Source organism: Chiloscyllium plagiosum, chromosome 27 (assembly GCF_004010195.1).
Source record: "Chiloscyllium plagiosum isolate BGI_BamShark_2017 chromosome 27, ASM401019v2, whole genome shotgun sequence".
Classification (NCBI taxonomy): Eukaryota; Metazoa; Chordata; class Chondrichthyes; order Orectolobiformes; family Hemiscylliidae; genus Chiloscyllium; species Chiloscyllium plagiosum.
This window is the reverse complement of record NC_057736.1, coordinates 45211842-45225749: the sequence shown is the minus strand read 5'-3', so window position 1 is coordinate 45225749 and position 13908 is coordinate 45211842. Positions and strand designations below refer to the sequence as shown.

Here is a 13908-nt window from a genome sequence, read left to right as displayed (position 1 = left end):
CTTAAAACAAAACACACTTTATTCATACACTATAGTTAAAATAAAACAAAAGAAAGGATTGGAATAACTGAACTCTACTGGAAACTTAACAGAATAATAGATTATTTAACTACTAAACAGTAGTTGTTCCAATATAACAACATCCCATATAACACAACCTTGGTAAAGGCAAATTCAGTAAAACAGATTGCCTTACACCGCAATTCTAGCAGCAGGAAGAGAATCCCCAGCTTTTAGCTGCAACAGGGAGAGGAAAACAGCTTCTATAACCAACTTCAAGACCCCAGCAACAATTGCTACTGAAGGCTAAAACTAAAAAAAACTCCAAGTTCTGTGGGATCTTAACCCGATCCATTCAGACTGCTTCTATTGTTTCAAAGAAAAACTATCGGTTAAAAAAAACAAGGCTTCACAAGCTATTTACTTTGTTAGATTTTGAGCAGACTATTTGTCACTTCTGTCTCAAACTTTCTTCACAGAGAAAGGACCCAAATACATCACTTAAAGCCATAATATTGTCACAAATGAGAGTCGAAGTTCACATCATTATTTTCCTATTCATTCTGTAAACTAATTAACTGTCTGTCTAATGACAACAGTCATGTTTAACACAGTGCTTAATTATTGTGAAAAAAGCCTAATATGTGCCTTTACACTGGTTAAAAATAAAGGTCTATGTATTACAGATGTCAAAATACGTAGGAATGCACCTAACACATTGGTTAAATACTCCCCTGTTAATTTAGTCAAGAATTAATTTATTTAAATTAACTTGTTTAACACTAGCTTTTCAAATGACTGATTCATTTAAATGACAGTTAATTCCAAAAGGTTTTGCCATCAGCAAGGTTAAACTGACTGGCTTGTAGTTGTTGAATATATCCTTGCACCCTTTTTTCAAACAGGAATATGATATTGAACAATGATGCAACATTACATTGCACAGTTTTAAGCCACTCCAAGCAAACAAGATGCTTGACGTCGCTGAAACAACTCAACGATACAAACCAAGAATGTACACGAGCTGGTATGTGATTATAGGAAAAATGCCAGTTGCTATCCAATGAATACTTCTTGACAATGTGCTTGTTGGAAAATCAGATAAGAACAGGATCAAACTTCATCACATCCATGATTAATCAATTTGCAATCCAGGACATTTTAGGGAAGACATAAAACATAGAAAATAGGAGGAATAGGCCATTTAGCCATTTAAGCCTGCTCCACCATTCATTATGGTCACAGATAATCAGCCAACTCAATAGCTTGTTCTTGCATTTGCTTGTTATCCTTTGATTCCTCTATCCCCAAGTGCAATATCCAATTCCTTCTCGAAATCATGCAATGTTTTGGAATCAACTGCTTTTGTAGTAGTGAATTCCACAGGTTGTCCATTCTCTGGGTAAAGAAATTTCTCCTAAACTCAGTCTTGGAACATGGAACACAAAACAGTACAGGCCCTCTGGCCCACGATGTTGTGCCAAGCATTTATCTTGATCTAAGATCAGGAGAAAGTGAGGACTGCAGATGCTGGAGATCAGAGTCAAATAGTGTGGTGCTGGAAAAGCACAGCCAGTCAGGCAGCATCTGAGGAGCAGGAGAGGTCCATGCACCCACCACTCTCTATGTAAAAAACCTACCTCTGACATCGCCCCTAAACCTTCTTCCAATCACATTAAAATAATGACCCCTCGTGACAGCCATTTCTGCTCTGGGGAAAAGTCTCTGACTACCTACTCTATCTATGCCTCTCATTACTTTGTACACCTCTATCAAGTCACCTCTCTTCCGTCTCTCCAGTGTGAAAAGCCCTAACTCACTCAACCTCTCTTCATAAGACAAGCCCGCCGATCTAGGCAGCATTCTGGTACATCTTCTCTGCACCTTCTCTAAAGCATCTACATCCTTCCGAACAGAACTGGACACAATATTCCAAATGTGGTCTAACCAGAATTTATAGAGCTGCAGTAAAACCTCACTGCTCTTAAATTCAATCCCCCAGAACACCATAACAACCCTATCAACTTTGGTGGCAACTTGGAGGGATCTATGTATGTGGACCGCAAGGTCCTGCTGTTCCTCCACAATGCCAAGAATCCTGTCTTTAATCATGTACTCAGCATTCAAATTCAACCTTCTAAAATGAATCCAGGTTGAACTCCATCTGCCACTTTTCAGCCCAGCTCTGCATCCTGTCAATATCTTGTTGTAGCCTGCAGCAGACCTCAACACTATCTACAACACCAACAACCTTTGTGTCATTGGCAAACTTACCAACCCACCCTTCCACTTCTTCATCCAAGTTATTTATAGAAACTACAAAGAGCACAGGCCCAAGAACAGATCCCAGCAGGACACCACTGGTTACTGACCTCTATGCAGAATAATTCCCATCCACTACAACTCGCTGTCTTCTTTCAGCCAGCCAATTCTGTAACCAGACAGCCACATTTCCCTGTATCCCATATCTCCTAACTTTCTGAATGAGCCTACCACGGGGAACCTTATCAAATACCTTACTGAAATCCATATACACCACATCCACTGCTTGACCTTTGTCAAATTGTTTTGTCACATCCTCAAAGAGGTCAAGGCTTGTGAGGCATGACCTACCACTCACAAAGCCATGCTGACTCACTTTAATCAAACTATGTTTTTCCAAATAGTCATAAATACTATCTCTCAGAATCCTTTCCAATACCTTGCTTACAAAACGTCTATTCTCCTGCTCCTCTGACTCCCAAAACGTCGATTCTTCTGCTCCTGGGATGCTGCCTGACCTGTTGTGCTTTTCCAGCATCATACTCTCACCTCTGATCTCCAGCATCTGCAGTCCTCACTTTCTCCTAGTACCTTGCTTACCACTGAAGTAAGACTGACTGGTCTGTAATTCCCAGGGATTTCCCTATTCCCTTTCTTGAACAGAGGAATAACATTTGCCTCCCTCCAAGCCCTAAGTTCAAAATTGTTAATTCTGTAACCTTAGATAGTGACTGCCGGTTCTGGGATCAACACAAGGAAAATTTTCCTGCATCCATCCTGTCTAGTCCTGTTAGAATTTTGTAGATTTCTATGTGGGCAGGTGGCCAGTAGCTGAAATGGCTGTAAGACTGATTAAGAGTTACAGTCAAACATAGTGAGAGACTTTGTTAAACTAGTTTAAACTCTGACCTAGATTAAAACTGTAGCCAGGACATGTAGCGACTTGACCTTTAAGCTGTGATACAAGTGTGGTGCTGGAAAAGCACAGCCGGTCAGGCAGCATCCGAGGAGCAGGAGAATCAATGTTTCGGGCATAAGCCCTTCATCAGGATGAGGATTCCAATTGAAGGGCTTATGACTGAAACGTCAATTCTCCTGCTCTTCGGATGCTGCCTGACTGGCTGAGCTTTTCCAGCACCACATTCTTGACTCTGATCTCCAGCATCTGCAGTCCTCACTTTCTCCTACTTTATTTAAGATGTGACCCACAGTTTCCTGTGTTGACCAAATAAGGAAAGTGTCATCGTGATCTGCTGGGCACACTGGCATCAATATTACCTTACATGGAGTGTGTTATATGAATGCTTACAATTTGATTTTTACCAGTAAACTCCATTGGCTGGGATCAAACATTGTGATCAGGTTTGGTCAGTTCTCTGGCTAAATGCCAGAGAAGTTTCTGGAAATTGAGAACACATTGGAATAAAAGTTACCAGCACAAAGGATTTTGCAGGATTGACCACTCCAGACAAACATTTGCGAAGTACATGCCCTGAAGTTCTATTGAGAGAGACAAAGAACCACAAGGCAAGATCTATACTGAGGAAACATTAGTCATTTCACTTGAAACGGGCTGATATTTGTTTCAAGCCAAACTTATAAAGTTCCAATTAAATGTGAATTAAAATGAAGTAAGAATAAATATTGCAACAAATATGTTTTGTATTGATACCTAAAGAATTAAATAAAGAAGGGTACGTTTAATTATTCAGAATTGACTGCCTGTCACAAAAGGGAAGAATACCTGGGAGAAAGTTGAGTATTCCTTTCAGCTAACATGTCAACCACCCTGAGTAATCTTCGATAAGAAGTGACCTTGAGTAGCTCCAAGTTGAACTCACTAGCCTTACATTCTCAAAAATCCAACCTCAGCCTCATTTAAGATGACACCTGCCCGGCATGATGGCCAGGATTCAAGTGGATCTGCCTTCATAAAACCATGCTTAATATTCCTAATAAGTCACTTCTCTTCCAAATGCAAGTAAACCTTGTCTCCAAGAATCTTCTGCAATAATTTTCCTACCACTGCTGTCAGGCTCACCCAGCTGCTCTTCTTAAATAAAGGAACAACACTGGCTATTCTCCAGTCTTCTAGGACCTCACTTGTGGTCAAAGAGGATACAAAGATCTCTGTCAAGGCCCCAGCAATCTCCTCTCTTGTATGCTTCAGTATCCTGGGATGGATCCCATCAGGCAGTGGGGACTTATACACCTTAATGTTTTTCAAGATGTCCAACATGCCCCTCCCTAACATTACCATCACTCATGTCCTTCTCCTCAGTAAATACCGATGTGTAGTACTTATTAAGAACCTCACCCACTCCCTCTGGCTCCATGCATAAATTCCCTCCTTTGACACTGAGTGGACTTATTCTTTCCCTACTTACCCCTTACTCCTAACATATGTATAACATGCTTTGGGATCTGCCTTAGTACTATTTACGAAGGCCGTTTCTTGTTTAAGTTATTTTTACCTTTTTGCACATTCCTCAAAGGCCTTGTTTAATTTCAGTTTCCTAAATCTTACACGCACTTTCTCTTTTATTTTTAATTTTTTAAAAAATAAATTATTAATACATTTAGTTAACTTAATAAATAGAGTTTCTACAGTTCCTCGAATGCACATTTGCGAATTCTGGAAAGCTTACTGTATCCAAGAAAACCACGCATGCCAGAAGTATCACCACCTGGATGAGTTGAAGATCCTTATCCTTGCTGGCAGCTGGCGTCACTATGATACATCTGCTGAAAGCTACATGGTTAGCATACTTGACAACATAGTTAACTTGCAGTTAAAAGTATGCAGATGGCAAGAAAGTGGGTGACTGCCAACTCGTCATAAAAGCTTAAGCAAGTAGTGCAAAACTAAAAAATAATAAGGATTGTGGAAATCGGAAATAAAGAAAGTACTAGAAATACATAGTAGGTCTAGCGGTACCTGTGGATAGAGAAACAAAGATAATGGCCCAGACTTTCCAATAGAAAGACAGCGATTGCTGAAGAATAGTCTAAATTTCTGGGTCAGGACCAGTGGTTAGCACTGCTGCCTTACAGTGCCAGGGACCAGGTTCAATACCAGCCTCAGATGACTTTGCACGTCTGCATGGACCTTGCACATTCTCCGAGTGGCTACGTGGGTTTCCTCCAGGTAGTCTGGTTTCCTCCCAGAGTCCAAGATGTACAGGTTAGGTGAATTGGACATGGGAAATGCAGAGCTACGGGAATAGGGTAGGTGGTTGGGTCTGGATGGGATGCTCAATGTAGACTCAATGGGCCAAATAGTCTGCTTCCACACTGTAGGGATTCTATGATTCTATGCCATGTGTTGGACTCAGTTGACTGTGTGGGAATTGATGGGAAGATGGATCCCATGATGGACAATTATTCAATGCTTGGAACGCTCTCAAAATATACACTTCTTTAATAGGCCTCACACCACCTCCTTCTCCCACTCTCAACTCCCCAACCAAATTATACCATACCCTGAGCATTTACATCCCTTAGGTCTTGACATGATACTCAACTCCCCTTCCCTGGGACCCAACACTCTCACTGGGAACATGACATCCCTCCCACTTTCACAATCTCATCTTCCCTGCATGCTGACACCCACTGTCAAGGGACCTGACACCAAACACCCTCACCCTGAGGATCATAACTGCCTTTTGCCAACATGCTCTGAGACCAGACACGCTCCAGCCCTGTACTTGATACATCCCTGGCTACCCCATTACCTGTTTCTAGAGACCTGACATCTCCCTGAACTGATACCCACTTTCTGGAGACTTACACCCTCTTCCCTGGACATGCCCCTTGGGAACCAACACTCAGTGTTGGTCTGATGCCATCTTTCCTGCTGCCAGACCCAAACCCCAATGCCCTCTGCCTTTGTTGAAACCAGCATGCAAGGAACACAACCTCCAACTAGCTCCCTCCCAAACCAAACCAACACTGAAACCCTCTGAGTCCACTGCCAATGGATTGGATACCCATTCTTTGCGCACTCTCTGCCAATTCTGATTTCTTTCACCACTCCAACCTACCCCGCATGAACACTGCATAACTTACTTGCCCCCCCCTTCCTACCAACCACTTCCCACTTGGCATTGAACCTACCTGACACTATATCCGATACCCATCTGGCACACTACTCCCACCCTGCTCCCATCCTGCCATTCTATTAATATACCCATTTGGGACCTTACTTACCTAACATTACATTTATCCCATTTACTTATCTTTTAACAGTAGCTGTCCAAATGGTTGTCTGAACCTTTAAATTTCAGAAGACGGTAGCTAGCTGCTGTGAGAAGGGGGTATGATTTTGTTGCAAAGTTGGACAGAGTACTTGTAGATTGGGAAGCAAGAATTTGGGGAAGGGGAAAGCATTGCATTGTCCCTTTAAAGGATTGTCTGCTTTTTCTCTGTTTAGAGATTTAAAATGGATGTCTGTGAGCAGCAGCTTGAAAGTTTGCAAGTACACAGAGCACCTGAATTGAAACATTTGTATTGAAAGATCATAAACGTAGCAGGCCAAACAGCAGTTTTTACCAAGATGATAGGCTCTTGAACTGAGCCAATCAATTTGAGCCAGATACATAGATACCAAAAACCTATTAAACTTAAGTCTGATGGTTTTGACAACATAGGACCAATCCTATTGTAAGGAATAGTGATTTATGTCATCAAGGGTATAAAAGGAAGGGGGCAGTTGGACAAAAACCCGAGAGGTGACTGCCATCTGCTAGAGTTTACGGCCCTCAGCTCTTGAGAGAGAATTCCTGGCTCTCGCAGTCTCCTCTATGTCTTATAGAAAGCACCGTCTAAATAGTAACGGTACCAAGAACACAACTAGTTAATACTCCTGACAGAAGAAGCGACAGAAAAGGCACAGAACACTCCAGAAGACATATTACCTGGCTATAATCCTGAGAGACTAAATTCTATTTTTTTTTAATAAATGAGTGGGATTTGTACTCGCTGCTCCTTGGATGCTGCCTGAACTGCTGTGCTCTTCCAGCACCACTAATCCAGATCTAGTTTCCAGCATCTGCAGTCATTGTTTTTACCTTGTATTTATTGTGACATCATACCATTAGAATCTTGCTTTATTCGGGAATATTTAGTAGTTAGAAGGGATTTATTTGGTTTGTTAATAGTTTAGTTAATTTGTTCACTGTTAGGGTTAGATACAAATTGTTATTTGTTGATTTTAAAGTGCGTGCCAGAGATTTATTTTATTTAACCAGTAGAAGTTGCTGAAAAGCAGGTTACACCACTTTTCACACTCCTTTTACAGATTATGGGATGAGGTTCTTCCTCTTTAGGTGTTTTGGTTTTAGCTCTCAGAGGGTCAACCTATGCTTTATAATAATTTGCTTTGACCCAATAATCCTGCATTATGAAAGCTCTGTCAGAACTGAAGCATGGCTCTATGTTCCTGAGACCTGAGCAGAATCTTGTCTCGGAAATGTGAAGGTCCCCTCTTTCTATAGAAAACGAGGGGAGCAGTGAAATTGCCTCTCCTCAGAAAACATAGCCCATTTTCGACTATCAGAAACGCATTATAGAATTATATGATGCAGAAGAGGCCCTTTGACCTACTGAGTCTGTATCACCAAAAATACACCACTAGAATAGAATAGAATAGCCTTCACTGTCACATATATTTAATGAGTATAGTGAAACGTTTATACATTGTCAATTAACAGCAGACATAGGTAGAAAAGTACCTCGACATAGTTTCTTTTGTTAATACCTACACTAGTCCCACTTTCCCACACTAGACCCATAGCTTTGAATGTTCTGACACTTCAAGTGTTCATGCAAGTCTTTTATAAAGATCATGAGGTTACCTGCCTCAATCAACCTCCCAGGCAATGCATTTCAGATCGCCACCACTCTCTGGGTGAAAAAGGTATTTCTCAAATCCTGTCTCATAGAAAGGGATACTTTTTCAGTTAACTTTGTTGCAACCAGCCAAGAAGGAGGTTGAATAAAGAAGGGGTTATAACTCATCCCTCCCTACCCAGTTTCGTATATCTTGTAACAAACTGGGGAAGCTTGCCAGAGACTTAGTCATTACATGAGATACAGGTGCACTGTTGTGTGGAATACAAATATAATGATCAAAGTAGAAATGTGGCTCAAACAAGGTTAGGGCAGTGTTGTCTGAATAGCAGAAGGGATAGAATAAAATAAATCAGAATAAATGTGCACATGTTGGATAACAGGTTGATAATATAGTGTAAACCAGGCTGTATATAGAAAATTCAGAGTGGAAGTAAAAATAACAACAACCTGAGAGTATGAGTGGAGACTGATATATGACAGCTCCTGACATTGTGGTTAGATGCCAAGGATCAGGTATTTCTTCACAGGGACAAATTAAACAATTCAAAGGGTGAAAAAAATCAAGATGTTGCTATAAACATTTAGTCCCATAGGGATACTAACATGGACATAAAGAAAGATTTTCAGCTCTACATATAATCTCTATTTCTTGTAATTAATAATGTCATCTTAAATCGTACAGCACGAGTGCAAGCTGTGCATATGCACAATTTGAATTATGGCGTCCCCAGAGACTGGGGAATGCATGCTATTTACCTATTATGGCGTTAGCATAAGTAATCTCTTTAATCTGATTATTTATTATGAATTACCATCAGATAGGATGTAAAGTGATATCCTGAACCAAAATGGCTTATGTCGTAAAAAGAAATAAGCAAAGAAATTTATGTATGCATTTAAATAAGTGATAACAAGTATAATTCTTATACCTGGGCATCTTTTATGATTGCATGTCCTGACCTCTTCCCCTGATCCTTCACATGGGTAGCCTTTGACACTTGTCCCTTTGCACATACGAAGGCGTCGTTGCCAGCCGCTGTCACATGTTTTGGAACACAAACTCCAGTGGTTCCATGGACCCCATTTTCCATCACCTTAAAAAGAGTTGAAATCAATTCTACTAGAGCAAGAGAGCATATGATAATTAGTTGGTTGAGTCATACAGAGCTTGAGTATTCTTGCAAAAGGGACAAGCTGTTTGAAACTTTGCCTTGCACTCATCTGGACAGACAGAAAAAAAAATTTTCAAAGGGGACAACAATTTATACTGCATGAGAAGAAAGGGTACCATTTGGTTACAATGTGGGCATATGATTGAGATTGTCATGGAGAGTATACCTGGTTATTAGTATCCCATAATTGAACACAGAACAATACCCAGAAAAGGATTTTTTTGGCACAGAGAACAGAGCCCAATGTATGAACGTGTAGCTTCTTGAAAGCCTAATTTCACAGGTTGCTTACACATTGGGATTCCTACAGCTCCATGTGCGATAGGATTGGCCTAATAGGCAAACATGTAAACAGGGCCAGAACCATTAGCTCACCATGTAAGCTTGATGCTGAAATAGTAATGACTACCTCGATCAGATCAATGCTTGCTACACATTTTGTGAACGCGTGAATAGGATTAAGATGCCCTTTGGTTCTTACATGTGCATACTCTACAACTCTACAAGTTATCCAGGAAGGTACAAATCTTCAAGAATTTGAGCAACAGGTGAACCTAGCCATTTTATGATGTTGTGATTAAGTAATAACATGAGTGTTTTACTCAATTAACAGGATAAGTGCTGTAAAGCCAAAAGACATTCTATTTGCCATCAAATGTGTAATATGATAAGCTGACAATCATTCGTGCATTCAACCTGATTCTTTCACTCCAGTTGTTTTTAACCACCAGGAAACACAGACTAGCTACCTACATTCTGTCGCTTCTCTATTGCCAATGCCCACTGTAAACTTGCATCTTGCCATTGTTGAATAGGGCAACATCACATACAGGTAAGCAATCAGACAATTCTAAACGTGAGCTTTTATTTACAGTCAGCAAAAGGGAATACAAACAAAACAAATAGAAGCTGCAGTTCACCCCCACCATGCAATTGAAATGGGAACATGGAGACTACTGATTATTTTGCATTCCACAATTGCTTGCTGCGCCGAGCTCTCATCTTGTGGAAACTAGGTGCCATTCAGGTCCTGTCTGGCTTGAAGCACCTGATGTTGTTGAGTTCTGTGATAGACAAAGAGAGCTTCCTCTATGTCTTCATCCTCATGTTCAACAAAGTTCCCTGTTCTTCCTGTTCCTCAAAATACATCACATTATCTCATTGCCTACACCAGGAGGATATCCCGAAACGTGCCCATGAGAAGGTGGTGGCGAGATGCCTTGGGCACCTGCAGTCCACGATAGCTATGTATAGTGCTGCTTGTGGGATTTTGACCGAGTGACAGCAAAGGAATCATGACGTTGTTCCAAGCCAAGATGGTATTTGACTTGAAGTAAAATAACTTGCAAGGTGTACACTTCCTATGCATCTGCTATTCCTGTTCTTCTCGGTGATAGAGGTTGCATATTTAGAAAATACTATCACAGAAATGTTGATGAGTTGACACAGCACAGCTTGGAAATGGTACACATTGCTGTCACTGAATTGGTGATGGACTGTGTGAATGTAGAAGGTGTCATATGGGGTGTCAATCAAGCAAGCTAATTTGCCCAGATGGAGTTGAGCTTCGAGTATTGTTGGAGCTGCATACGTCTAGGGAAGTGAGTATTCTGTCACACTCCTGACTTGTACCTTGTTGATGGTGCCAGACATTGAGGAGTCAGGTATTGAGCTGCTTGCTGCAGAATTCCCAGCTTCTCATCTGCCCTTGTAACCACAGTATTTGTATGACTGGACTGATTCAGTTTCTCATCAATGGTAATGGCCAAGATGTTAATAATGGACGATTCAGTGATGCTGATGCTATTGAATATCACAAGGTAAAAGTTGAATTCTCTTTTGTTGGATGACATTGCTGGTCACTTGTAGGCACTTATTAGATTAGGCCCTGGCCCATTGGTATTATCGCTAGACTATTAATCCAAAGACTCAGGTAATGTTCTGGGGACCTGTGTTTGGACCCCGCCTTGGAAGATGGTAGAATTTAAATGCAACAATAATCTGGCAGAGTAAGAAACAAGGCAAGTAGTGTAGGAATCCCCTGATTATTCCATACCATTTTGGAAACTGTGTGGTAATGGCTTCACAGCGGAAAGCAGCAACAGCCAAGTTCATGGTACCACAGTTGGCTCTGTTGCATAGAGGTGGAGCATCAAGTGTGGACATTCAATACAATTGGGGATTCAATTGTAAGGGGAATAAATAGGTGTTTCTCTGACCACAAATGAGTTTCTAGGATGGAATGTTGCATTCTGGATGCTAGGGTCAAGGATGTCTCAGAGCAACTACAGGACATCCTGAACAGGGACCGTGATCATGGTACACATTGGTACCAAAGACATGGATAGAAAAAAAGAGATGAGGTCCTAAAGAAGAATATATGAAGTTGGGAAGCAAGCTGAAAAGTATGATGTCAAAGCTATTGATCTCAGGAATACTATCAGTGCCATGCACTGGTCATAGTAGAAATAGCAGGATATATCAATAAACGGCCCTAACAAAAGACTATCTAACTATTACCCTTTGACATTACCATTGTTGAATCTCTCACTAAAAACATCCAGGGCTGAACATAAACAAGAAGCTATGCTTGACATATAAATAGTGAATCCACAAGAGCTGGTCAAATGCAAAGAATTCTGTAGTGTATTATTCACCTCTCGCATCCCATTGTACATCCACAACTGAAAAGCACCAGTCATGAGTCTGATGAATACATTCCACTTGCCTTGATGTGTACTGCTCCAATTACATTCAAGAAGTTTGATACCATCCATGATAAAGCAGCCCAATTGAGTAGCCTGTCAACAACTACCTTCAGCACTCACCCTCTTCACCACCCATGGGGCACAGTGACAGAAGTGTTTGCCAGCTACAAGATGCACTGTGGTAACTCATCAAGGCTCCTTCAAATGCATCTTCCAAATTTTCAGTCCCTACCAGCTAGAAGAGCAAATACAGCAGATGTTTTGGAATATCATCACTGGCAAGTGCCCTTCCAAACCACAAACAATCCTGACTTGGAACTAGATTGCTGTCCCTTCACTGTCACTGCCAAGATCCTGGAACTTCTCTTCCAATAGCACTGTGGTTCTCCTTAAACTCCAAAAACTGCAGTTGTTCAAGAAACCAACTGACAACCACTTTCTCAAGGCCCTTTAGGGATGGGCAGTAAATGCTGGCCAAGCTAGTGATAGTCCATCTTATGGACTAAAGGAAAAAAAAGAGCTCGCTGATCTCCAACTTAACAGCTTGTAGTTTTATTTTCTAATCATTGTACTGTCATAACATACCTGATTATATATTGATAAAACTTATGCTACAACATTTAATGGTGAATTATAAAAGATACAAAATGATTTCAGATACCTTTGAAATTCTTCCTGCCTCCAACCCATGGTTTTGTACAGCTGTGTAAAATCCAATGTTATTGATCAAGGCTGGCTTCCAACCAGAATTAGACAGGAAGCATTTTTGATTTAAACTGAGATGATCAAGTTTTATTAGATAATGAAGCCATAACTGGTATAAAAGTATATAAATGAATCAGTCCTGATTCAGGAGCTGCATATTGCAAAGCTTGGCTGATTTCTTGTTTATTAGATCCAGTGAATTTACATATGTCCTCACTGTTACAATGGTGGCTATTAGTCAGAACTGGCTGGAAAGTGATGGGACAATTTTCCAATGGTTCTGAGTCCCAATAGAAGATCTAACTATCGTCCTTTCACATTACCATTGCTGAATCCCTCACTATCAACATCCAGGGCTTAACATAGGGAAAGGATCAGCTTCCATAGCTGGGTCCACAGGGGCAGAACTAGAGGCTATGATAAACAAGCCAAAACAAGCAGAGGAGACGTTCAACTCATGAAATGCACAAAGGCTCAATAGTCACAATGTGAAATTGAAAAGGAATACATTAGATTTTTGCAATCCAAGAGCATGGGCCTTGGAATGAAAATGCAATGATAAAGGTTTATGCCTGGGCCTGGGTCAGGAAAGGCAGCAATTAGACAATAGACAATAGGTGCAGGAGTAGGCCATTCTGCCCTTCGAGCCTGCACCATCATTCAATATGATCATGGCTGATCATCCTTAATCAGTATCCTGTTACTGCCTTATCTCCATAACCCTTGATTCCACAATGCTTGAGAGCTCTATCCAACTCTTTCTTAAATGAATCCAGAGACTGGGCCTCCATTGCCCTCTGGGGCAGAGCATTCCTCACAGCCACCACTCTCTGAGTGAAGAAGTTTCTCCTCATCTCTGTCCTAAATGGTCTACCCTGTATTTTTAAGCTGTGTCTTCTGGTTCGGCACTCACCCATCAGCGAAAACATGTTTCCTGCCTCCACAGTGTACAATCCTTTAATAATCTTATATGTCGCAATCAGATCCCCTCTCAGTCTTCTAAACTCAAGGGTATACAAGCCCATCGCTCCAGTCTTTCAGTGTAAGGTAGTCCTGCCATTCCAGGAATTGACCTCGTGAACCTACACTGCACTCCCTCAATAGCCAGAATGTCTTTCCTCAAATTTGGAGACCAGAACTGCACACAGTACTTCAGGTGTGGTCTCACCAGGGTCCTGTACAGCTGCAGAAGAACCTCTTTGCTTCTA

At 41.1% G+C, this 13908-nt stretch overlaps 1 protein-coding gene across 7 annotated transcripts in view; it reads right to left on the bottom strand.

Moving 5' to 3' along the window:
• The window catches only part of LOC122563754 (adhesion G protein-coupled receptor B2-like), a 776300-nt gene that overhangs the window by 383288 nt on the left and 379104 nt on the right, over window positions 1-13908 (bottom strand). For all 7 annotated transcript variants that reach the window (XM_043717945.1, XM_043717942.1, XM_043717944.1 and 4 more), the window contains one exon: window positions 9045-9209. In XM_043717945.1, the coding sequence (XP_043573880.1) occupies window positions 9045-9209 (165 nt within the window). The remainder of the gene's footprint in view (window positions 1-9044; window positions 9210-13908) is intronic.